The sequence below is a fragment of the Lissotriton vulgaris genome, chromosome 6, assembly GCF_964263255.1.
Source record: "Lissotriton vulgaris chromosome 6, aLisVul1.2, whole genome shotgun sequence".
NCBI classification, from domain to species: domain Eukaryota; kingdom Metazoa; phylum Chordata; class Amphibia; order Caudata; family Salamandridae; genus Lissotriton; species Lissotriton vulgaris.
Window position 1 is genome coordinate 255,942,870 of NC_141694.1, and position 26,879 is coordinate 255,969,748.

At 45.9% G+C, this 26,879-nt stretch overlaps 1 protein-coding gene across 1 annotated transcript in view; it reads left to right on the forward strand.

Annotated features, from left to right (window-relative positions):
• The window catches only part of WDR35 (WD repeat domain 35), a 531,383-nt gene that overhangs the window by 115,448 nt on the left and 389,056 nt on the right, over positions 1 to 26,879 (forward strand). The window contains exons 11-12 of the mRNA XM_086926288.1: positions 2,651 to 2,683; positions 5,695 to 5,755. Of these exons, the coding sequence (XP_086782414.1) occupies positions 2,651 to 2,683; positions 5,695 to 5,755 (94 nt within the window). The remainder of the gene's footprint in view (positions 1 to 2,650; positions 2,684 to 5,694; positions 5,756 to 26,879) is intronic.

Genomic DNA, 26,879 nt, shown 5'->3' on the forward strand with positions numbered 1-26,879 from the left:
CGAGATCCTCAAGTGGGGTGTTGGGTAGGACAGTGGCCTCTCCTCCTCCTGTTGCGACACGCTCCCCCAGCCTCTCTGCGATCCTCTCCTTGGCACGCCCTCTGAGGTCGTACCACCTCTTCTTTAAATCTTCGGTGGAGCGCTGGGTCACTCCCACGGAATTTACTTTGGCACGGATGCGCATCCATATCCTTCTTTTGTCCGCCTCAGGCACCCTCCTTGAATCCTTCCCAAAGAGACGTTCGTAGTCTTTGCTCACTCCCTCCTATGAGGAATTCCAGTTCTTGTTTGGAAAACTTTATTTTCCTTTTCCTTTCTGAGGTACTGCCCCCTGCTGCTTCCTGGGACATTTTCTCCACTAGGGTGTCTCCTGATTTGAGCTGGAGGTGCTCTGGAGTGGAGCTCTGAACAGTGCTGCTTCCACTTCAGGCTCAGTATGCAGAATGAGGGTGGGAACTGCCTGCTTCCTGGTTGTGATGCCATCACTGTGCTGGAAATGTGACTTCCCGTTTTTGCGATCTCGCAATTTGCAATTTCGGTAATTGCGAGATCGCAATTTCAACAGGGAAATCCGCTGATTCTGCGATTTTTATGCGATATTGGAAAAATCGCAATCGGCAATTGCGGCCGATTGCCAATCGCTTTTTTTAATCGCAAATTTTCATGCATCCCATTCTGCGATTTCTAAATTGCGATTCGGTATTTCCCGCAATTTAGAAATCGCAGAATTCGGGTTTGATGAATGTGGGGGTTAGTGTAACAAGGTCACATACACATATTTCATAGTGAAAGGATATTCTTTTATTGCTTAAATAATTTTTACTTTTTTACGGTAATTAACAAGAAATAGTGTTCATGCTTTTGAGTTAAGGGAAGGTGCAGCGGGTGTAATGGATGAAGAAACAAACAATCCATCACTTTTAAAAAGGCAAATGACTCCTATCTTGATTGATTTTCTAACAATAAAATGGAATCTACTTTAGTCTGGTTGTCGACAGCCCTATATGTGTCTTATATAGTGCCCATAACTGTCATTAAATGAACAGAAATTGGCGGTTTAGATAAGGCTCGACACCGACGCCCCGGATAGTCACTTGCATCGGAATAAGACAGGGATTGACAGCCTAAGACCCTCATGGCCACCCTGCCTGAGGTGATAGCATCAGTTACTTGATATGGCTGTTATTAGGTGATAAGGATGTATCACGGGCATTCCAGTATTACGTGAGTATTTTGGGAAGCACGGATGCCAGCTCCGGAGTGAATACATTTTTTTTTTTAACTCCACCACTGAGTGCACCAAATAGTAGGATTACGTTATTGATAGTACTAAACATTGAAAACATTGATGATAGTAAACATTGTAAGCAGAAAATGAACATAGATGTTATTATTTCTGTATAATGTCTCTAGTGGTAGGTTGAGTATTTTTTGAAAGAGAAACAGTAATTTGAAAACCATTAGTAGAAAACACAGCTAACTAAAGATATGGAGACTCAGGGCCAGATGTAGGTATCCAAATACCGGTCGGAAACGGACGAAAATACCGATTTTCGGCCGTTTCCGACCGGTATTTGGATATTGAGATGAAGGGGCATGTTAAATTACAGAATCGGTAATTTTACCGAATTTGTAATTTTTCCGATTCGGTAAAATACCGAATTGGTAAAATTACTGATTCTGTAATTCAACATGTAGGTAGCACTGTAATCAGTGCTACAAGGGTTTAAGAATTAGTTATTTACCACCAACTAGAAGTTGCTGGTAAATAATGAAAACCCTTCAAAAAGCATTTTTTTTGCTTTAAAAAACGTGCCATGTTGCAGACATACATGCCCTAAGGGCATGTATGTCAGCAACATGTGCACCCATGCACAATTGAGGGGTGCAACAGGGTGTCAAAGTGACACCCTGTCCCCCTTGCAAATTCAGTAATTTTACCGAATTGGTATTTGCCGATTCGGTAATTGGCATTGATTCCTATGGGCCTCAAGGCCCATAGGAATCAATGGCAATTACCGAATCAGTAAATACCGATTCGGTAATTACCTAATCATTCAGATTCAGTAATTTCAAAAGTGAAATTACCTACATCCCATTTACCTACTCTTAAATACCGAATCGGTATGATTCGGTATTTAAGAGTAGGTAAATCGAGATTACCTACATCTGGCCCTAAATAATGAAGTATTTGCTAAATATTCAAAACGGACACCTCAGCAGGGAAACAAACTGAGAGCCTCATTTTGTATGTCACTATTCCTATGCGGACGTTACACTTTTTTTCACGTCATTTGGACCTACGCACTTAGGGCCAGATGTAGGTAGGCAAATTCGATAATTTCGGCCGTTACCGACCGATATTTGGAAAATGAGATGTAGGTGGGCATTTTACTGATTCGGTAATTTACCGAATCGGTATTTTAAGGAATCGGTAAATTACTGATTCCTTAAAATACCGAATCGGTAAATTACCGATTTTGCTATGTTAGAGTTTAATTTTTTTTACCTGATATATTTAGTTATGTCGATTAATGAGTTGAAAATAGGAGCTAATGTATTGTTTCTATTGTACCACAAGAGTTGAACTGATATAATAGAGTGTTTTTTAATAACTAATGAAATGATTATACATATTTTCAAATTACAGGAGGACAATGAGATGGATTCAAATGGATCAAAGGTAAGTAAAGGTGTTTTTCTTAATTTCTCTGACATGCATAATGCATGGTAGCCTGTCACATACATCCCATTTTTAATACAGTTATCTAAATGTGTTAGAATAAGGCCATGATTTGGACTTTCGGCTGAAAGCATAATTCCATCAATAAATGTTTGTATATCACCTCTACCAAGAAAATATTGCACCTTGTGGAATACATGTTTATTCTCAACTTTCATTTCTGACACGGCCCGGTGACTAGACAGTATGTCTTTGTGGACTTCTAGCTTTGAGCTGGAGGCAGCCCGCCATGCCCTTCACAGTTTCTCTTGGGAGCGGGACTCAAGCCCTCTCAATCACAGCCCCTGGCGCACCTTAGTAATCCATAGGATTATCTTCTGTGGTGTGTGGCAAAACAATGGTGTTTGAGTAGACTAGGGAAGCTACTTAGAGAAATTACTACAATGATTTTTACCCCTTGTTGCATTACATCCATGCAGAGTGAGAGGAAATCCTAGGGATTCACATGGCCATCAAGGGTTCAGGCGGCCCCTAAGTGATTTCACCCAGCTCCGTGAGCCGCCAAGTGACCCGTCAAGGCTTCCAGGTGGAAAAGGGTACCAGCATAAGGAAGTTCCACATAGACTTAAATTTACACTTGAACATTTGAGGCATTTGCTACTAGCCAAGTCTTCCATGGGTAAAGTGTGCCCTGCTTCACCTTCAGTCGCTGTTTGGTGGGTCAGTTGCCTTCACCCACATCTAAGAAATCTTTCACATTTCCCAAAGTGAAGTACATGATTTTTATTGAATGTTAGGGATTGCCATGACTTGGGAGAGACTGAGACATAGATGCCAGTCTCCTTCCTGTACTCAAAATCGTGACCTTGTGCCACTGTACAGGGCATTTGATAGATGAAAGCTCTGTCACAAACATTCCGTCCGCCATATTACAAGTGCCATTGGATATAATGCGCTTGTAATATGGCAATCAGGTTATCCTTCATGTTTGTGACGGCGTATCCACCAAACCCTAAGTCAGATACATAGTCATGAATTGCAGAATGATGCCAAACCCGAAGAATCAAGTAACAGAAAACAAAGTCCCAGGCAGCAGGAAAGATATTGCAATAAGCCCAAATGTCCCGCCTGCCTGAGTTATGAGGGTAACTCATTCAACAGGCCTCTTATGAAGAAGATTTGTTTCAGATAAGTGATGCTCTAAAAGACCTCCAAAGCTGAAATGCTGTTTAACTTGACATTAATTCAGAATATCCATCACCAGAAGAAGCTTGAAGGGGTATAACCCGAGACGACTGAAGGGGTATACCCCGAGACGACATCCCTCTCTAGCACCGATACTTGGTCTGCATTAATATTTTTTTGGAGGCAAGGTAAGGGGGCCGGCCCTTCTCGGTCAAAGTGGCCCAACTATGGATCAAGCTGCCGCCATCTCTTCGACCCTCAACTGCCGTGTTGCAGTTTAGGAAAGCTCTAAAGACATGGAGTTTCCCTAAATAAACTTTGCCAACGTATTACCCTGGATGGCTATACAACTGCGGTCCATGCAGGTAACAGTGGTGGAGCGTTGGGGGGATTTCGAGGGACGATGCAGAGGGAACATTAATTAATTAATTTCCTTTCGTCCCTCGAAATCCCTGCCCATGGGGCCCCACTGCTGTTTTCTGCACGGACCGCTGCTGTGGCTATATGTTAGCAGTAGTACCTACCCACTTGCCTCAGGGCCACGATACCAGTCCGGTGACAGTTGTGCTTTACAAATGGCATAAATAAATAACCCAGAAGCAGTCCTTCACTGCTGCAGCTTTTAGAAAGCCCCTGTCTTTTGAGGATGATTGCCACACTTATTACCTTCAGAAAACAAATAAAATATGTGTTTCCATCTGTTCCTGAACTAATGCCCATTAACTAAAATTGATTTGATTTACAAAGTAGAAAATTACACCAATAGTAGAAATCTGTGATTCCTGCCATTTTCACCTAATTTATTAATACTCTGTTTCAAATGTTTTTGCTACTATTTATTGGAATGTCAGTTACATGTAAAGTGCCCTAATGTCTTTTGGTCCGGAAGGGCTATAAAGAGCACTAAATAAATAAACTCTTGACAAAATATGGTAGGGGACAATTCAGAAAAGCATTTGAATATGGGAAGCGGTACAACAGCGGTACCCATTTACTTACTTTTACATGCCTTTGTGGAAACATCCGACTCCCTATTAATAATCGCGCGGATGTAGGTGAAAGCCATGTACTGCTCTCTTTTCCCATGCCAGCACTTGTACCCACCAAGGCCTGGACAAAGCAGATTTGGGTCACAGGATGTGGTCATAGACGATACCCTACACCCAGTGCCTGCCTTACTTGTGCAAAGCTTGTGCAGTTGAATCTGGGAGGATAGGAACTTGGCGAAGAGAAGAAACTGGCCAAAAGGGCATAAACCAAGGCCGCACTCTCTTCCCAGTTCCTGCAGTATATGGCTGAAGGCAGTGCACAGTAGGTCCAGGGAGCATGGGACTGGGCGCAGAGCTTTGTGGAATCCAACCAGTATGTGTTAAAGGCCATGCGTGTCTAGTTCTTTTGTTGTCAATGGTCAATGTATATGAAAAGTAAGCCAGAAAAAAATCTGCGAAAACCTTTATTAAAGGAAAGTTGTGGTTCTTCAATCAGATTAGAAATAATTCATGACAAAAGACCTCTAGAAAACTAACTATACAGAAACCTCAGATTAAAGGCTGTTATAATCTAGAGCCTATGGACCACAGAAATTCCCCATTTATGGTGGCTTGAACAACCTATTGCCCATTCCAATGCAGTTCACATGAAATCACTAGTGACCTTATTTATCAAATTACCATTGCTAAATCCCAAAGCAACTAAAATTGCATAAATCCGCACATCATGGACTTACGCCTAAAATATATGAAAATTGACCACGCCTTGGAGAAACATAAAGATAGACTGGATGTAGATACAAACAATCTCAGTAACATTTTGTACTTTTATTTCAGTACGCACTGGTGCTTTGTAATTCTATTGGAACTCCCTTGGATTCTAAATACATCGATATTGGTAAGTGTATGTTAACAACACATAATGAATATCTATATATTGTTAGGCACACTACTGCTTTTGATTTTTCACATTTGTTCTACTGAGTGCACAGGTATGCATTTAAGCAATAATGTGCTACTAGTGAATTTACCTACTGCTTTGTGTTTTAATTGCCGGTTTCTTAATATTATACCCTCATTATTGTCTTTCTTTCCATTTGTAGCACACAACTTTACAAAGAATCCCATCAGAAGCCTTATACACAATGCACACTGTGAATGCATCTACACATTTCACAAGTTGTACATTTCTGCCTGAGTAAAATGATGTGCAAATATGCAGTAGCACATGCATTTTTTTCTTCATAAAGTCAATATATTTCTCAAGAAAAAGCTCCATCCTCTGTGCCCTGATTAAGTTCGAGGCATGTGGGCTGCTGAATTCATATCTGTGCATAGATCGCCGCCTAGTGTTGGGTCCGGATGATTGCACATTGTTGTCCTGGAAGAGTCTTCGAAGTATCACGAGATAGGATAGGTGGCTCCTCCACTGGACTACAGTGCGCATGGGCATCCTCTCCATCCTCAGACTGTTTTTTTCCGCCATTGGGTTCGGATGTTACTATCTTAGCTCAAGTTAGGAAAACTTTATACAAAGCCAAAAGGCTTTCGACAGCGTCGGTATCGTTTCGTTCGGTATCAGTGCCTTTTTTTCGAGAGGACATCGAGGACTCAACAGGTTTTTCTTTCCACACTCGACCCGATCTTCGATCTCTAATGGAAAGAAGTCCATTCAAGAGGTGTCCCCTTTGCAATGCTAAATACCCGCACATCGATGTCCACCCGGTGTGCAACAAGTGCCTGTCCCCAGACCACAACGAAGCCAACTGTATGGCCTGTGCCCGGTTCAGGTCGAAGAAAACTCTTAAGATTCGACGCGCGGCTCGATTGGAGTCAAAGAAGTCGGCGCCTGTTCCCGTGAACATCTTTTGGACCGAAGACGAAGAGGTCGTTGATCTGGAGAATCAGGAATACTGCTCTGATCCGGCTTCGGGCCATGACTCCGAGTATGACGCCGAAGACAAAGAGGTGCAAGAAGAAGACGAAAACTTCGTCGATGAGGTAGGAGACGACGTGGAGGCCCTTGGGGCCGTAGCAGATAGCTCAGGCGAAGAGCTAGGCCCAACCGGCTATAAGGGGGCCGACGATAACGCACTCAATAGGCTCAGGTCGAGGGATCGCCACTAGGCCTTACCCAAGATCTACAGTCTAGTTCTACAGCCCCGCATAAAGGCCCGGCTTCGAACATTTCTAAAGAGCCTTCGGTTTCGAAACCGCCATCGGTCGATACAAAGAAATCTAAACCGACAGCATCATTGCCAAAACCGAAACCGAAAGTGCAAGTGACTCTGGTCGGCTCCAAGGCCTCAAACCCCTCGGAGCCGAAGAAAAAGAAAATGGCCGTCGATGCCGGAAAGCTCAAGAAGGTCATCGAGCCGATGGTTGGGGCACCGAATACCAAGGTCAAGGCCGTCGAACCACCAAGGCCGGCGCCGAAGGGAGTCGATTCACACAAAAGGCTCAAACCGAAAGACGGGATCGATCCTCGGTCGAGGCCTACGGACAAGTCGAAGACTGGCTCCAAGGACCCTGTCGAGTCGACGCGCCCCAGTCCATTCATAGCCAAGGAAGTGTCAGAGTCACTCCAACGCATCAAGGATAAGGCTACAGCGGTCGGACCATAGAAGGCCCCGAAGCTGGTCGGACAAGTTCAGACCGCGTCGACACCTATAAAAATTCGGGTTCCCAACCTCGGTGCGCCTGAAGATGTTCGAGCCGAAACAAGCTATCGGCGCCACTAAACAAGCGTCGGCGGAAATGGAGGCTGCAGAAGAGCCTGAAGACCAGGAGCCGAGGCAATTCATCGACTCGGAAACTGGTAGACTGTCCATATACAAAAAAAATTAATGCCAGAAACACCCATGGAATCATATAAGATTCCCTTGAAGAAGAAGAGAGTTTCAACAACATCTCCAGTTCTTGTGGAACCTCTCCATCACTATGGACAGGAACCTCAACATTTTCCCCCAACATACTCAGATGTGGATGCAGGGGATGATGAACATGAGGATGGCCTCTATCATGTGGACACTGATCCCGATGATCAAGCCCAACCATGGGCGGACCCTGCTGACTCAAGGGATCCGCAGACTGGCCCTGACACTCTTGTGTACAGTGTGAAAACATCTCCTACTGAGGACACAACTGCCTTTAACGCCCTTATTGAAAGGGCAGCCAGTAATCATGACGTCGAGCTACATGCTGACCCTGTGGATGAAGACTTTCTGGTCGACACCTTTTCCACTTCAGAAAGGGCAGTCAAAACCCTACCCATGCAAAAAGGGGTCCTTAAGCATGCTGGTGACATTTTTAAAGTCCCCACTAGAGCCAGGGTGTTAAACCCAAGGATTGAGAAGAAATATAGACCGGCCCCTGCGGACCCTACTTATATAAGGGGACAGTTGCCATTGGATTCATTGGTTGTTTCTAATGCACGTAAGAGAGCAAACTCCCAGACTACAGGTGATGCTCCTCCTCCTGACAAAGAGTCAAAAGTTATGGAAACTTCAGGAAAAAGAGTGGCTGCGCAGGCGGCTAACATCTGGCGCATTGCCAACACTCAGGCACTCTTGGCCAGATATGACAGGTCCCATTATGATACCCTTGAGACACTGTTGCAACACCTACCTGATCAGTACAAGGAGGGGGCAGAACTACTCATCCAGGAGGGGAAACTGATAACCAATGCTTCCATCAAGTGCGCTCTAGATGCAGCTGACACTGCAGCCAGGGCCATCAACACTAGCGTTATGTTAAGGAGACACGCCTGGTTGAGAATCTCAGGATTCAAACCTGAATTACAACAAACTTCTATCCTCAATCAGCCAGTTAATCCAGACTTCCTATTCGGACCTGAGGTTGACCCCACCCGTGAAAAAATTAAAAAAGACACAGAGACTGCAAAGTCTATGGGGGCTCTGCAGTCACAGCAGTTTCGGGGTGGCTCCTTTCGTCGCTCCAGTACTAGGGGCCCCTCAAGAGGCCAGTCAACACAACAGACACAATACAATAAGGGAGGTACACAATCCACCTACAATAAGAACAACCGGGGTGGATATCGTGGAAACAACATCAAGGGCAGAGGCAGAGGAAACAACAGTTCCAGATCCTCTGCCAATACCAAACAGTGACGCCCTGTCACTGCCCCCCCCTGGCCATATAACACCTGTCAGGGGGAGACTACAACAGTTCCTGCCAGTCTGGAAGTCCATCACCACAGACAGGTGGGTGAGAGACATTGTACAGTACGGGTATATACCCAAAAAGGACGGGTCGCTCAGACCTATACTGGACCTCAGGCCTCTAAACAGTTACATTCTGTCGGAGCATTTTCATATGCTCACCTTACAGCAAGTTCTGCCGTTACTCAGTCAGGGAGACTTCCTCGCAACACTGTATCTAAAAGATGCATATTTCCATATACCCATACACTCATCACACAGACAGTATCTCAGGTTCACTATTCAACATCAACATTATCAGTTCAAAGTCCTCCCTTTCGGAGTAACAACGGCACCCAGGGTGTTCACAAAGTGCCTGGCGACAGTAGCAGCACACCTCAGGAGACAGCACATACATGTCTACCCTTATCTGGACGACTGGCTTATTCAAGCAAAGACGGCCCAGCAGTGTGCCAGCCACATGTCCCACACCATTCATCTTCACAGTCTGGGATTCTCACTGAATTATCCGAAGTCACATCTTCAGCCCGCCCACGTGTGACAGTACCTGGGTGCGACAATAAACACTCTGGCAGCCAAAGCTTAGCCAAATTCAGCGAGAATAAACAGCATGCAATTGCTGATACAAAAATTCAGACCTTAACAGTCGCTTCCAGCGAAAGTGTTCATGCAGTTGATAGGCATAATGGCCTCCTGCATTTTCATAGTCCCGCACGCGAGACTACACATGCGTCCGCTTCAGGAGTGCTTAGCAGGTCAGTGGAATCAGGCTCAAGGACAGTTAAAAGACCTAGTGTTGGTGAGCGGTCGGGCATTCAACTCTCTGCATTGGTGGAACCCACAAAACCTTTGCAAGGGCCGACCGTTGCAAGAGCCTGTGCCACAAATTGTACTGACGGCGGACGCGTCTCTCCAGGGATGGGGAGCTCATGTGCTCCACTACACAGTGCAGGGACTATGGACAGCATAGCAAAAGAAGATGCACATCAACCTTCTGGAACTGATGGCAATCTTCATGGCGATGAAAGCTTTCAAGGTACACTTGTGGAACAAGGTCGTGTTGATCCGGACGGGCACCATGACTGCCATGTACTACATACAGAAGCAGGGAGGAACACACTCTCCACAGTTGTCTCATCTGGCTCAGAGCATGTGGAAGTGGGTCATTCAAAGGAACATCTTCCTCATGGCGGAACACCTCCCGGGCAAGGACAGGATCTGCTCAGCAGACACAGCCACCAGATGCACGAGTGGGAGATACATCCATCAGTGCTCCAACAGTACTTCCAGCAGTGGGGTCATCCACAGATAGACCTGTTCGCCGCAAGGGAAAGCGCAAAATGGCAAAGCTTCGCAAGCAGGTTCCCACATCCACAGTCGTAGGGCAATGCGATATGGATGAACTGGTCAGGCAAATTTGCGTACGCTTTTCCCCCAGCACCTTTGATACCGCTGGTGGCACGCAAACTACGGCAACACTCGATGACCCTCATCCTGGTTGCTCCAATGTGGGCACGCCAACCATGGTACACCACGTTTCTAGAACTATCCCTGGTACCGCATCAAAGGCTACGCCTCAAACCCAGGCTTTTGACGCAGAGCCATGGCGACATTCAGCATCCAGATCCGCAATAGCTCAACCTGGCGATCTGGCTCCTGAAGTCCTAGAATTTGGCTACCTCAGCTTGCCGCCAGAATGTATGAATATCATCAAGGAGGCAAGACGGCCCACAACCAGAGCATGCTATGCGGCTAAATGGAAAAGGTTTGTCATATATTGTACCAACAATGACATTAACCCACTGGATGAATCTATTCAAACCATTATCTGTTATTTGTTGCATTTATACAGATGTAATCTAGCGTACAGTTCCATTCGTATACATTTATCCGCCATAGCAGCCTATCTTCAGAACAGGCAGCACCTCTTATTATTCAGAGTGCCTGCCATTAAAGCTTTTCTGGAAGGACTTAAAAGAGTTATCCCTCCCAGACACCCACCGTCACCAGTCTGGAACCTGAATGTGGTCCTCACCAGATTGATGGGACCACCTTTTGAACCTCTACACTCTTGTGAGATTCAATTTCTGACCTGGAAAGTTGCTTTCCTAGTAGCCATTACCTCACTGAGGAGAGTTAGTGAACTCCAGGCACTAACCATTCAAGAGCCATTCATACAGGTCCACGCAAATAGGGTTGTATTACGCACCAACCCTACATTTATGCCTAAGGTGATTTCGCAGTTCCACATGAACCAGACCATAGAACTGCCAGTTTTCTTTCCTAATCCAGAAAATGTTGCGGAGAGATCCCTACACACGTTAGATGTCAAAAGGGCTCTAATGTACTATATTGACAGAACAAAGGATTTCAGAAAAACAAAACAGCTTTTTGTTGCATTTTTTCCACAACACAAAGGCAACCCCATTCCCAAAGCAGGGATAGCCCGGTGGATCATTAAGTGTATACAGATTTGCTATGCTAAGGCTAAACGCACACTAACCATTCCACCACGAGCACACTCCACACGTAAGTTAGGAGCGTCCATGGCTTTCCTGGGGAATATTCCTTTATAAGAGATATGTAAGGCAGCCACTTGGTCCACCACACATACATTTACGAAACACTACTGCGTAGATGTGCATTCTAAACAGCAGGCAGCTGTAGGACAGGCTGTTCTCAAAACTCTTTTTCAGACTGCTGCAGCTGGCTCGGGCAGCTGCCGCTAACAGGAGGGACTGCTATGTAATCTATGCACAGATATGAATTCAGCAACCCACATGCCTCAAACCGAATATGCTACTTACCAATATGCATCTGTTCTTGGCATGTAGGGCTGCTGACATTCATATCGCCCACCCTCCTCCCCGGCGCCTGTAGCAGCTGTAGCATTCAGAATTACTATGTAGCATGGACATCACTCACTGTATTACACTCCATCTCTGCCACAATGGCGAAAAACAATCTGAGGATGGAGAGGATGCCCATCCGCACTGTAGTCCAGGGGAGGAGCCACCTATCTCGTGATACTTCGAAGACTCTTCCAGGACAACAATGTGTAATCATCCGAACCCAACACTAGGCGGCGATCTATGCACAGATATGAATGTCAGCAGCCCTACATGCCAAGAACAGATGCATACTGGTAAGTAGCATATTCAATATGGTGCATGCATTTCCAGGGTGGGAAATCACTTGCATGTGGTACATCAGTACCCAAATATTTACATTTATTGGTGTTTACCAGCTTCTACTGGAATGTGCCTTAAATCCACACACAGTGCTCTAATAATCAGCTTTCGAATACAGGAAATCCGCTGGGGTTAGCAAATGTTAATATTTCAAAATGTATACCCACAAGCATAACATTTAATCAGTTTTGATTGTATGAGTCACAATGCTAAATGTACAGCAACAAAATGGTTTCCTATGGATCTCCGTAAAACTTAGTTTCCAGCAATGCCAGTGAATTAGGCCATTGGAAATTAATGGAAGAGTACAGTCTTTCTAGCAATTTTGAAAAACAGAGATGGCGTGTGGCACATCTCCAGTGAGTGAGCATTCTCTCATTTTAAGACATGGATGCAGAACCTGTTGGTCTATATAGCCAAGGGCTTGTTTTGGGAGATAGTATCAAGATATGCAGCAATGGTCAGACCTCCATCAGAATTCTGAGAGATGAATGAAGTTCTCTCTCATCTACTTAACGGGCATTGCGCATTTGTATGGGGGAAAAAACAGGTGTATCAACCTAAACCAATGTTGTAAACCCTAGCAAGAGAAGCCATAAACTATCTGTATGGAAAGACATAGAAACAGGGATTAATACTTGTAACGCACTATGGCCCCTGTTATGCTCAACTCTTAAACTAGCAACCTCAACTCCTCAGATGACACTCCTTGAAAGAATCTAATAAACACAAAAACAGGTACCACAAGAAATACAACTAAGGAATGAGGAACAAGCATTACAAATTAAATCAAAGACTGAATGTCTATACCAATACTAGAGGTATGTTGCATAGAAGATGCCCTATTGATATACAACATATTTTATGCTGCTATTCTCAACCTTAAGGGAGAACAGACTAACTGGAACATTATATTAGGAGTATGCTCCTGTTGTAGATTTACATACTTTGCATACTCCTGTCACCTAGTGTTGGAATCAGATGTTTGCAAGTTGGTTTTTTTTCTTTGAAAAAAGGCTTTTAAGTCACAGGATGCTCGGTGGTCCTCTTGTGGGACACGTTCCCCACCAAGCTTGACAACATCTTTATAGAGAATTCACACAGGGTGATGGAACTGGTGCCCTTCCAGAACTGTCCCTAGTGCCATGTGAAGTTCCGTTGGTTCAACCGTGATGGTCTGTAACCTCTGCCTCTCCTCTGACCACGACTACACAGTGTATGAAGCCTGCTCAACCTTTTAGTTGAAGAAGACCCAACAATACTGACAGTAGTGGCATTGGACATGTCAGAAAATGGATCAGCAATCATCCGACGATGTGCCCAACATATTCTGAGAACAAGCGCCTTTCAATATCGAGGAAGGTGTTGGCATTTCGCCCTACAAACTGCCACCCAGGTGAGAATTGGTGTTTCCCATTGGCTCAGACCAGGACCTCCGCAACCAGCAGCCCTTGAATGAAGACCTCATCCAGGGTCGTGAGTATGGTTCACACAGACATGCGCACACACACACATGTGCACGTGCACTCGCACAGACACACACACACTCATAAACACACATACACATGCTCACACTCATAAACACACACACACACACACACGCACACACACACACACACACACTCTCATAAATACCCACATACACACACTCTCTCTCATATACTCTCACACATACTCTCACCCATACTCTCACCCACACCCTCTGAAGAGACCTCACAGAAAGGTCATTGAGCCCTGTGGCAAAGACATCAAACTTCTAGGGGGACCAAAGGCCTTGGAACCGAAAAAGCTCCCACCCAAGGGCATTGACCATCCATGGCTGTTTATCCCCAGGATCCTTCATATCCCTTAACTTCCTTTAAAGCTGAAGGCCCTTTTGATGCCAGCACTAAAGCTACCCTCGACTCCGAGACCATCGCCAAACTCCATTGACGACCTGTTCCGTTGACTCGGAACAGACAATCCTCCAGCGACTACAGTAAGAGATGGATGAAAAGCAAAAGAGACACTTCATTCATTCTCAGACTAGGAAGATTTCACCGAAGCCACCTCTGCTGAAAGCCACTGAGACTCATCTTTGAGGAGGAACTTGCTTCCAGGACCTAAGAAGGATAGAGATAGGGCGCCAGCCCTCTCCACTATATTCCACCTCCACCCCCCATCTCTTCCACCTGCACCTCCTTTTTCACACCACTCATATTTAGTCCTGCTGACCCTTATGAGGACCCTCTTGACCCAGGGGGCCATAGACTACCCATGAGATAACTATGTTATGTTATGTTATATGGCTTCTTGTAACGCGCACTGCTAGTCAAGACTGTCCTGGCGCGAGAGCAGATTCAAATGGCGGCTAGTATAAAAGCAAATGGACTACATGGATTGTCTGAAGAGATACGTTTTTAGGTGTTTTTTGAAGTATGTGAGGCTTGTCATATGTCTGATGGGGTCGGGAAGATTGTTCCACATCTGAGCAGCTCTAACCGCCAAGGATTTTCCCCCTAGGCGGACTTTCTTAAATCTGGGGATGACCAGATGTCTCAGGGTGGCAGATCGCAGTTGCCGAGGAGGATAGTAAAAAGCAAATCTGTCTCTTAGATAGGACGGACATGGGCCGTGTAAAGCTTTAAAAGCCAATGTCAGGATTTAAAACATATTCTCTGCCTTACTGGAAGCCAGTGCATCTCTGAGAGCTGCTTGCGTACACTAAGACTCCTGGGAATATTGAACAGAAGCCTTACTGTCGCGTTCTGGACCACTTGCAATTTGTGGAGCAGAAAGTCTGGTGCACCTATATAAAGGGCATTGGCGTAATCCAGACGCGACAGGATAAGTGCTCTGGCTACTGTTTCCTTTGCCTCTTGGGGGAGAAGGGGAAAGAACTTACGGAGAGAGGTAAGGGTTCCGTAGCAAGGTCCCGCCAGTCGCGTGATTTGGTCTCGGAAGCATAAATCAGCTCCGAACCAGATCCCTAGATTTTTTGCAACCCCACTATTCTCAGTTGGACACGGCAGTCCCCTGGGCCAAATAGATTCTTTATTGGCCATTGGAAAGTGGCCATACAGGAGAATCTCTGACTTGTCCTCGTTGCATTTGAGACAAGCCCGGGCAAGCCAAGCAAACACTGAGGACAAGCACTGTTGGACTCTTTCTGTATCAAGATTGTTCTTGTCCCAAGTAAAGAGGAGTTGGGTGTCGTCGGCGTAAGCCATTGTTTTCGCACCCAAACTCTCAGCAAGATAGATAAGGGGCGTCAAATACACATTAAAAAGAAGGGGGCTCAAAGTCGACCCTTGTGGAACTCCTGTATCTACCCTGCTATTCGAGGAATGATAGGGGGGAGCCAGATTTGTTGGAACCGGTTCGTAAGAAAGGATTCGACCCAGCTGAGAACCACGCCCGAGATGCCAATATCCTCCAACCTGGAGAGAAGCTGGACGTGGGGAACCGTGTCAAACGCGGCAGAGAGGTCCAATAAAATTAGAGCGGCTCTGCCGCCTCCGTCCAGACATTCCCTAATGGCCTCGGTAACTTCCACGAGCGCGGTCTCAGTACTGAATGAGGAGCGGAACCCGGACTGGGCAGGATGTAAAGCCTCCGTAATTTCCACACATTTTTCTAGCTGTCGAAACACAGCCTTCTCACAGACCTTGGCTAGGGCCGGGAGAAGGGACATAGGTCTATAATTGGAAGCAATCAAAGGGTCTGCTGAGGGTTTTTTAATCAGTGGGAGGAGTTTTGCTTGTTTCCACTGGAGCGGTACAGTACCGGTTTGTAAAGAGTCATTAACTAGATCAGTTACTGTAGGAGCAATAATCTCCGCCACTCCACTCAAAACTCTAGCGGGGCAAGGATCGGCAGGCAACCCAGATTTCAGTGCTTTAAGGATGGCCAAAACGTCCTTTTCTTCAACTTTTTTGAAAGAACACAATGTGTCTTTCGGCATTATGCCATTAGTTGGAATACAAAGTTGAAGAGAGTCGGTTTGTTCACGGGCCTCCTGAACTGATATGGAATGAACAGAGTCCATGGGCTTAAGGCTCTCTTGAATTTTCTTTATCTTTTCTATAAAGTAAGTGGACAGTTCCTCACACCAGCCCTCAGATATAGGGGCCTCCTGAGTTTCTGCCACTGGAGACGTGAAACTTTTAACGATGGAGAAAATTTCACAACTGTTGTTTTTGGCCTTTTGAATCCTATCTGCATAGTAAACTCCCTTAGCCGTCTTAATTGCAGCGTAGTAGACTTTTTGAGCTGCTTGAAGTTCCGCCTTAGCTAATAGGCAGTATTCTCGCCTCCAGATTTTTTCTTTCTCCTTACAGCCTATTTTTAAGATTTTAAGTTGTTCCGTGTACCAGGGAGAGGAAGGAGAGATTCTGGGCCTTTTTGTAACTTTGGGCTGAGGGAGTAGATTAACCGAGGATGTAATCCATGACGAGAAATTCTCAACCGCTTCTTCTAGATTTCCTGACTTTTCCGGAAGGGTATGAGATAGGGATGCTGCTAAAGCTGGAATACTAATTTTCCTGGGAAGGGGGACCAGCTGCTCTATGGCTGAGGCCCGCGTCCTGTCGGTGTCCCAGGAGAAGCCTACCAGGAAGTGGTCCGACCATGTACCTGGACGAGGGGTGTCGGATGTGATACTGAAATTGGTGTAAACTAGATCAAGGCAGTGCCCTCCGAGATGAGTAGTATCCTGACCCTGTGTCCTGAGCTGTGCTAAGGCGCATAGTTCACCCAGGTCCCTGACCCCCGGGGCTGTAGGAACATCCATGTGTATGTTAAAATCTCCCAGGAGCAGGAATCTACTACGATTTCCATACCCCTTAAGACACAGATCTAAGTATCAGCTCCCAGACGATACTGCGGAATATCACAAGGTGATCCAATGAGCATCCAAATTTAACAAGGTGGAAATGCACCGCCTCCACAAGGAAGAGGATTTCCTCTTAGAGATACTATCTAAGTCTGATCAGAAAGTCCAGTTCTGATAGACTTCCAGTAATCACTCATACAAGCCTTATTTTGGCTCAAGGCCATAAAAGCAAATACATAAGCATGGTAAAACATTGATAATCATAATGCAATAGATACATGGTCCAGAAGTAAATGTGGCTAAAAACAATATCAAAAACTGTCTTGTGGACAGAGAATAAGAACTCAGAATTAATAAAACATTAAAATGCACTTTCTGTACGTGTGCGCTCATTAGTAAAATTGCACCAGATATTTAGCCATTTAAGGCCCTAAATTTAGCCCTTGTTATCCACATAGCCAACAAGTAGGAGGGGAGTGCAAAAACCAACGGTTTACTACAGTCCATTTTTAATATCCTTGGAGCAGACTTCTATTCTCTAATCTGTAAATTTCGGCAGAGAGGTAGGATCCAAAAACACCTATTAGTTAGGTAGACTGGACAGAATAGCATTACCTGGTTTAGAGACTCCTTAGAGGACCCACAACCTGGGCACAGCTGCTCATCTATCGGAGGCGATTTAACCCATTTCATGGTAAATGAATTGAAGGGCAGGGTACCATAGCATAATAGCAGGAATAAACGCCTTGCTTGGGAGGGTGGCCGTGGGTTGGGGGTGTTGATCTGATCCATGAAATCTTCTCTGATGAATGAGCCTTTTAATTGAGAGGAAGGCATTGGTCAGGGGGCTGTTCTACACATTGGAGTGTTTTAAAGACTCTTGATGCTGCCAGTATGCTAATTTGATATTATTCTTGAAAACTGATCTTGCCTCTCTTGGGGCACTCCACAGTGGTGGTAGTAGCCCGATCTACCACAGGGTGACTTTAATGTACTTAATCCAAGGTGTATTGATCCCACCAGCCAAAGTATTTCTTTTAATCCATCTCGGTATGTATGGAGCTCCTGGGTAGCCCAGATCCTCCTCCAAAAGAGTATTGGGCAGAGACTAACTTTATCCGAGAGAGGTCTCAACCCCAAATCAAGCCTAAGTGGAAATGAATGAGTACTTATCGGGATACCCACTAGTGTTTGCATAAATCGGGTTTACACCAATTCTAGTGAGGGGACCTCTAGATGGCCCCATAGTTCTGCACTTTAAGTGGCTGTCCGTAGGGGTCGATGGTGGTAGACCTGTAGTGCCGGGCGTGCCGGTTGGAACTCAGAGTTACAGGTCAGCTTTGTAATGCTCCCTGCTACTTGCTCACTGTTAATCTGCGCTGCATGATGTATGCCTGCCACCCGCCCTGCTCTGTTACTGTGATGCCCAGATAGTGAATGCTGCACTCTCTCCAAAGATTTTCCTGCCAATGTCTGATTTGCCCCAGTTGTGTGACCTGTATTGATTACCATAAACTTGGTTTTGGCCACGTTAATTTCAAGGCCCTGTGCTATGCAAAAATCTTAAAAGTGGTACAGTAGTGTTTAGAGCCCCATTGGTGATTTGGAAATTAGGATGGTATCGTTGGAAAACATGAAAGAAGGGATCCTTATGTCTGCCAATTTAGGGGCATCCTTGTCACCCTGATCTAGGTGCTTTATAGGGCTATTGATATAGAGTGCGAAAGGCATGGGGACAAGCACGCAACCCTGAATGAACCCCTCTATTGGCTGAAAATGGCTTTGTAAGCTCACCCGCATTCCTGCATCTGACCTGTGCATAGTTATTGTTGTGCAGCCTCGCTATGATATCTTGTAGATAATTGGCACCCCCACCTCCTGCAACACCTGCCATAGAGTTGACCTAGGAACTAGATTAAAGGCGGAGTGAAGGTCCACAAATATGATGCGCAGACGACATCCTCCTTCCCAGGGTGACCATTTTCCAAATTAACACAAGGAGTTGGAACACCTGATCAACTGTACTTGTGGCTTTCCTAAACCCTGCCTGCAATGGAGACAGGATGTTATTATCTGTTCACAGGGTCCCTTTTTAGGTCTCGCTCTCGAGACCTATTGTTGTTGAGATGCCTCTCAAGGGAGACAGACCATGGCACGCGCAGATTCTTGCAGATTCTGCTTTGTGGACGCATACGTGAGACGCGTCGGCCACAAAGAGTGCGCGGGCGGCGCCATGTGGCAGAAGCTTCACTCTACATTTACCTCCGGTGCCCGAAAGCGCCACTGACCATCTCCGCACCCACCACCGTCCCGTTCCACACCAGCACGCCCCATTTAATTTTCTTTATTACTTCATTTATGCGTTTTTCGAAGGTGTCAGAGCGCTTCACAAAAGGAACAGGACTAATGTAAGAGAACATTAGAAAAACTACAAGAGAAAGCTAATGGTGCATTACAGGAGGGAAAACTGACATGTGTGCAGGTTACAAAAGCGTACAAACTACAAGTAGCGGTGTAATACTGCAATAAATGAGGACACTCAAATACAAGAACAAACATTACATAGGCAATGGTGGCACTCTCCACCACTCCCACGCTGAGGATGAGCCCCCCACCGCCGCATCCCAACAGCAGAGCCTCTTAAATTCCTCTCTACGACACTGCAGCCTCTGTTGACAACCCATCAATGCGCAGCAAAGCGCTCTTCCTCCGCCACTACAGTACACCCCGGCATCCCCCACAGCACCCCCGACCACAGTAGCAATACCTCTGCGGCTCCCACCTCCGAGTCCTCTGCAAACCGAGGCACGCCATGTGTCCCTGTCCCGGGGCCCCCTCCCTAGGCCGCACGAGCTGCGCAGCAAACACCGACCTCAGCACGGTGAAGCCTGCAGGCGCCGCCACTGGGCACGAGCCGCAGACCACGGCAATGTGCACGCCCACAATGCGTGCCCGTCTCTCTCACCCCTCCCCATTCAAGCTGCCCATTGTATTCTTGTGTTTTTTATTCTATTTCTTTATTTATGCGTTTTAATATAGCGCGGAATTTACCCAAAGGTGTTGGAGCGCTTTACAAAAGGATCAGAACTGATGTAAGAGAACAATACAAGTGAAAAAATTGCAAAAGTTACATTACATGAGGCAAAAGTGACAATCGTGAGTGCACAAAGTACAAGTGGTAGCAAACGGTGCATTACCGGAGGAAAAAGTGACATGTGTGCAGGTTGCAAAAGCGTACAAAGTATAAGTTGAGGTATATTGCTGCCATACATGGAGGACGCTCAAACACAAGAACAAACGTTACGTAGGCAGTGGTGACACTTGTGCAAGTATCGAAAGCAAACAAAATGTGAGAGGTAGCAAACTGTGTGAACGCGCTTCCCACGAGTAGATTCTGGTCTGTGAACGTGCTTCACATGAACCGCTTTTGCGCGTTCATTGAATTAGAGTGCTCCTCTCTGGAAGACCTGCTGTGTTAATTATAGGTCCTTTCCGGGAGAGGTGCTATTAGTTAGCAGCATGGGGAGCCTGTCGGCATGCTGTGATAATGACTTTCTTTGTTTGACACTGTAAGCCATTAGATCCACAGCATGGCTCAGTGGGTCAGACGAATGGTGTTATTATGGCGTGGCACAGGCGACGTTAGTCCAAGTAGCCCCATTAACCTGTTTCTCAAGCAAAGTAAAATATATATTTAAAAAGTGGCAGCTGCTCGTGTGCTGCAGGGAAACGTGTGTCCACGCGCATCGCTGCTGGGGTTGGGTAGGAGGGGTGGAGATATGAATTCCAGGCTGAACCACTGAGACGTGTGTCTCGCAAATGTGTCATCATCCTCGCTGGGCTGGAAAAGATATAGTTACAACTCTGAAGCGGTCAGTGTCTCCTGGGTCCTCATTCCGTTAAGAATCCTTTGCATGGCCTTGAGGTCGACGTTGTTAAGCACTTGCTGCTGACATCTGGAGTGGCCTGCAGGTTATATAATTTAATACTGGCTAGGCTAATTCAGCCTTTCATCCTTCCAAGGTCAATAGAATTAATAACTACTATTAAATTAATTGTAGCGCGTGCGATATATGCTCGCTATGCTCCAATTGTACAGTGCACTATTTTTTGTGTGGCCTGAGACTCAGTGCTCAAACCAAGGACAACACCTGGTGTGACTCAGTACTTCAATTCAGCGAGCCAAGTACAATCCCTCTTAGAGAAGGGCCGTGAACCGTTTACACTATTCAGACATTTGAGGATAATAATGCACATTTTTATTATTAAAAAAAGGGATTTTTATATTAAATTGAGCTAGGTTTTCTATTATTGCTTATATTACGACGAAAAGCAGTGAAAATGAACAATAATTTTTACGTGTTTGAAAAGAGTACAGACAATTTTTTGAGCGAATTTAATCGTTTCTCGTATAAAACCTGCAGAACCGCAGTGGACATGTGCCTTAACAGACGAGCCTCACTGATACACATTAGAGAGGGATTAATAATATATTAACAAACTAGCTTGAAAGGTTTGTTTTGCACATTAGACTAGAACCTATTAGCATTGAGTTCAGAAAGTGGGTGTGGTCTGAACCAGAAGGACGCGTCGGCTGAAATCAACAGATTGCGTCTGGCATCCATATACCAACAGAAACAAACGCACAGATGGTCGCCATGAACTCATTAGCATCTATCAGAATACCCCGACTCACGGTCCGTTTTGTCAGTCAGATTCCATGATATAGCGCATTGTCCACAAATGATCTATTTATATCTATTCCTTTGGGGCTGGGGTCGCTAATCATTCAGAAACCGTGAATTTAAATGTTGCGCCTTATTGATTACTCTACATACACAAGCTTGCCCTCTTACTCAATGAGTTTATGAATAAGGACCAGATAAACACTTTCATTAAACCTGGTCTGGTATATTTATTTGTACCTTTTTTTTGGGAGATTATTAAAAAGAAGTTTTTGAATGGCAGAAAGGAAATACACAATACAAAAACGTTGAAAACAGTCTTACTTAATCCACATTTGACATAAAACACTTACAAATTATACTAAGAGAAAACATCAAGTGTTACATCCAACAAACAATACAAATTGCAGTGCCACAGTTTTGCAATATGTTAAATCATTTCATAGAAATTTATCATGAAGAGAGCCAATTCTATACAAGAGAACAAGCATGAGGCAATTTTATTTTAAACCACGCTGAATGTTGTAATTAGCTCTTGCTGGATTTGCCGACGCGTTTCAAGTTCGGGCCGGAACTATATAAGGATATCGGCGGAGAAGGGTAGGTCTGACTGCGCGGACACAAGAGTATGGAGCTAAAACCCTGGGCTCATCCCTGATGTTCAGTCCCGCCGACCCCTCATGTGGCATTTAATCCTTAACCGTTAGGCATAGGAGTACCCACAGAGGTAACGATTAACACACATGACACTAGCATGTTTTTCTTTGCACTTTATTAAGGTCCTGATGAATCGCGGTGACTAGACCCACAGCGAGAAACATGTCGACCAGCATCACCTTTAGTCTCATCTAGGGTCACCTGACCTAACCTGCTGACACCTAGTGAGCTAACCCCACTTTTTTAACTGCAGCCAGGGGACCCCCAGAATAAACTGAATTCCGGTACCCCTTGCTACATTTTAATATCCCTCACACCATTACACCTAGCCCAGCCCACACACCCCCACCTCACCATAAGGCTGTTGGAAAAAAGATCTCCGCCAAAGAGCCCCTCTTTGAGGTGAGCCCGTCGGGGATTGCACCGCCTCCCTGACGAGGAGCAACCGCCGATGATGAAGCATGACATCCTTCGGGGTGTGTGAGGCAATTACATCCAACAAAATGGATGCCCCAGGATGTTACTCTAACATCTATGGTCATGCCAGTTAACTCTTCCCTCACTCTCCATAGGAACAGTGCAGCAACTTCCCTTTTGTTTTCCTATATAAGGATATGACAAGTTATACCTATTTAAGGGCATGAATGGGGAAAATTACACTAGAGCCCTAGATACGTTACAACACCATGATTTGGCTGAGTAAATGGCGGTTTCACCCACCTGTCCATACAGGTCAGAGAAGTGTGCAAACCCAGTAGCCTGCTGCAATATTTGTCGCTATAATACAGTGTCCTTCCCTAGAACCAAAGGACATTAAATTCCAGAAAGCACAATGGTCCTTTTGCTTGGCAGCAGATAAGAGGCTCTCCCACCTTCCCTGTTCCCACTCTTTTCTGGCTATGTTGAGAGCCTGTTTGTGGTCACACCGTGCTGCCTGAATTAGGGCCCTGTCTTGGTTTCTTATTGCTAGGACCTAATAATGTTTTGCAACTCTACACTGTTTGTTGTACCAAGATGGGGGGCCGCTTTCTCTTGGGCGCCTGCCTGTCCTCAATATAAAATTAGTTTTTTAATTTTTCGAACGTCCCTTGGTGGATTTCAGCAATTTTACAAAAAATCCAGTGATCTTTCAAGCACTACAAGAGTACATCACACTAACTTTGAAGTAGTGTCTCTTGCAAGCTGGAAGGTGGCGCCTGTTGCTATGTGTGATGTGTACGGGCCTATATAGGCGCTACCTATGCACGCTGACTTAAGTCCCTTTTTAGGTCTTGCCTGGAGCACAGCCCTGCTCTAGGAGTGACCTTTAGGAATTGGTTAGCTCTTTTGAAGCACTTGTGCTTGTGCTGGCATCCACCTTGCGGGAGTGAGCAGCGGCGCGTGCACTATTTGAAAATTGATGGCCTGCGCGCCATTGCTCGCTCCTGCAAGGTGGATGCCAGCACAAGCACGAGTGTTCGAAAAGAGCTGTTGCCACCCTGCTGTCCATCTTCACAATGCTCCAACCCCTTCCCGTTCTCCGTAGCCCGGCTGTCAGAATGTGGGTGTTTGTACATGCACGTGCATGTGTGTGTGTGCACGTACCTGTATAGTGTGTACGAGGAAGATGTCATTGCTGTCACAATTGGGTAGATGGTGTGTTGGTCGAAATGTCTGTGACTGTACTATTATGCATTTTTGTCTGCGTGAAATATTGCATGTGTGTTTCTGTGTTTGGTTGTGTATTTGTGCGTGTGTGTGTGACCCGCATGGTTATTTTGTGGGTTCTCGCTTGCAATACATTGAATTCTAGCGCTTCCTCTGCATATATTTGAGTCCGTCTATCTATTTTCCAGTCTCTCTTACTACTTCCCTCTCCCACACGGGCACTTACTGGCAGGTCTGCTATTCTCTCATACAGACCATCTCTTTCTCTTATTCTAATTCTTTCACTCTTTTTCCCGCAATGTTCATCCCTGTCTTTCACAACTTCCTCGAAGGGCGCTGTAGCATTTTCCGTTTCACTATGTTACTCTGCTAAGCTGTGTCTTTCACCCTCACTCACGCTCATGTCGGGGCTCAGGTCTCATCCGTGCCTTTCCCCATCTCAGTCCACGCACACACCGTGATGGTGAGCACATTACACAGAAACACGCAAATCAATAAACGTGAGCACAAGAGATACATTCCAGTGTTACATCTGTACGAGACTTATTGCTGGTTTCATTTGCATTGCGTTGTAGGGTTTCTCACTTAGCTAGGAATTCCTTTATCTGTGCAGTTGACTGGTTTGCTGTCCTGGTGATCACTCTCCCCCTCTGTGCTCTGCTGTTCTAGCCTGGCGCGGCCTAAAGTGAAATGCAGCACTGGCAGCTGCCTTTGTTCTTTTTCAGATGGCGCCTGAGACCAATAGCAGGAGTAGAGACTTGCCTGCAAGGGCTCTAATCTCAATAAAGTGTCAATCTATCTCCCTGGTGTGAAAAGCTAGCTCTTTTGTGCCCACCTCTGTCTTCGAAACGCGAGAGGAGGAAAACACGTAATCAGAGGTGCACAAGGGGGACTGTGCTGCAGACTCTCCCATAATCTGTATTTTTTTTCTTTTTGGGAATGATTTTGTATTTTGCTTACGGGGGTCCACTTCTGCAAGCTTCCCTTAGCTGCCCCTAGACCACTGCAAGCTACCAGACACTGCTCCCAATGCCACGCGCTTCTACACATTCCAATTTTGGCTGAATATAATTGAACCACTCTGGATTATGTGCTGCATGGCTAAACACTTATAAGGTCCAAAGGCGAGACCTATTGGCTATGCCCATGCTTGTTATCTACATGCCGACAGATGTGGATCCTGAGCTACTACAGGTCTTTCTTCAGTATGCAAGGGACATGTCCTCAATTAACTCCTCAGGATTAAAGCCTTGTGGGTACTGTCACATGCAGATGTCTCTCTCAGATCTCCACTTGGTCTGCCTTTGGTGCCTGGGTCATCCCACAGCTCCACGACCTGTGGTGAGTGCACCTTAAGACGATCTGGGAGCAGTGAAGTTGGTTGTTGCCTGCACAAGGAGGGGATGCGCTAGTTAAAGTCTTGGGGTCAGGCCGTTCCCAATCTTGGTCCAGAGAAAAGTCATCTAAACGGGGTTGCAAGTCCCCTGACAAGGCCCAGTGTGATTTTGCCTCCAGGATCTGATCCCTGAGCCGTTCTCTAGCATCAGTTTCGCCTTCTGCTCCGAGCTAGCTGTGTTTTCCGGGCCTGGAACGACTCCTGCTTTTCAGGAGTTTCAAGATGACCATGGTGCGCTTATTTGCGCAATTTGCTCCCTCTGGAGTGCATTCAGGCCCCATGGAGCCGAGAGGTGTTCCAATTGGGACTCCGCTGAAAGGACCTCCACCTGTTGGGCCCTATTGATCCATTTTAAGATCAGTAATGACTCCGGCACAGATGCCACTATTGGTTACAATCCCTATGCTGAGATGAGACCTCCTGCCACAGGTTGCCATTACCTGATGCTGAACCCATGCCGTGCCGACCCTATCCAACGTCAAGCTTACCCTCCACGTTTTCCTCATCGCTTTACAAGTCTTTTCTTGCTAAATATTTTTTTCCAGTGTGTAAGGGAGCTATGTCCCCTCTGTAAACTACAGGTTTTGAAACTTGCTGGGCCAGGCGGAAACAAGCTCCTGTGACACATCCCCATGAGGTGTTCCACTGGTGTCTGAGTTAGGCGCATGGCACAAAGTCCTGAGAGGAGTGTGCCCTTATAAATCAGAAGATAATCAGGGAACGTGAAGAGAAACTGTAAGTCACTGAACATTGACAGAAATCTTGGAAATCCTGCTCCTGCTCGAAGTCGATGGAGCTTACCCATTCTCACTCTCGGGGTCATTCTTGCGACGGGTCCTCATGGTGGTCCAGGTCTTCCGGTTAGTCAAAGTGGAAGCACAAGAGGGCCAAGCAGGTTTCGTCCCAGTCCTGCCACTCTGAATGTGAGCAATCAAGAGGATGTCAGGGTGCATCGAGTTCCCCTTCAAGAAGCCAATCTCACAGCTGATCTTGATGCGCTCCAAGTTTCCTGGTCCATCAGCTATATTGCAGCAAATTGACTCCTTGTGTGAGGCCATCTTTGGGCCCTTAGGATCTGCAGAGGCCTCCATTTAGGTTACTGTCGCTGGGTCCACCCTCAGAGCAATCCGTGCCATCTGAGCCCACCTCAGATTCTTCTCCGAAGCCAGAGCCGACTTCCAGTCTGGGCCTAAAATCCACGCTGGTCCCTCTGACATGGACGCCCGCACGGATGCTACCGGCACTGGAGGAAGACCCCTTTCCTAAAGCCTTATCTGGCTACAACCTAAATTCAGCTAAGCCTTGACCAAGCTTGCATCTGAACACCGTACTGATGCATCTGGCCCCAGTCTAATCTGATTTAGCGAGAAGCGTGCCTTTGTCTCAGAGCCACACCCCACTGCTCCAACAGCTTTTCAATTTGTACTTTGATCAGAGCTACCAGCCTTTGGA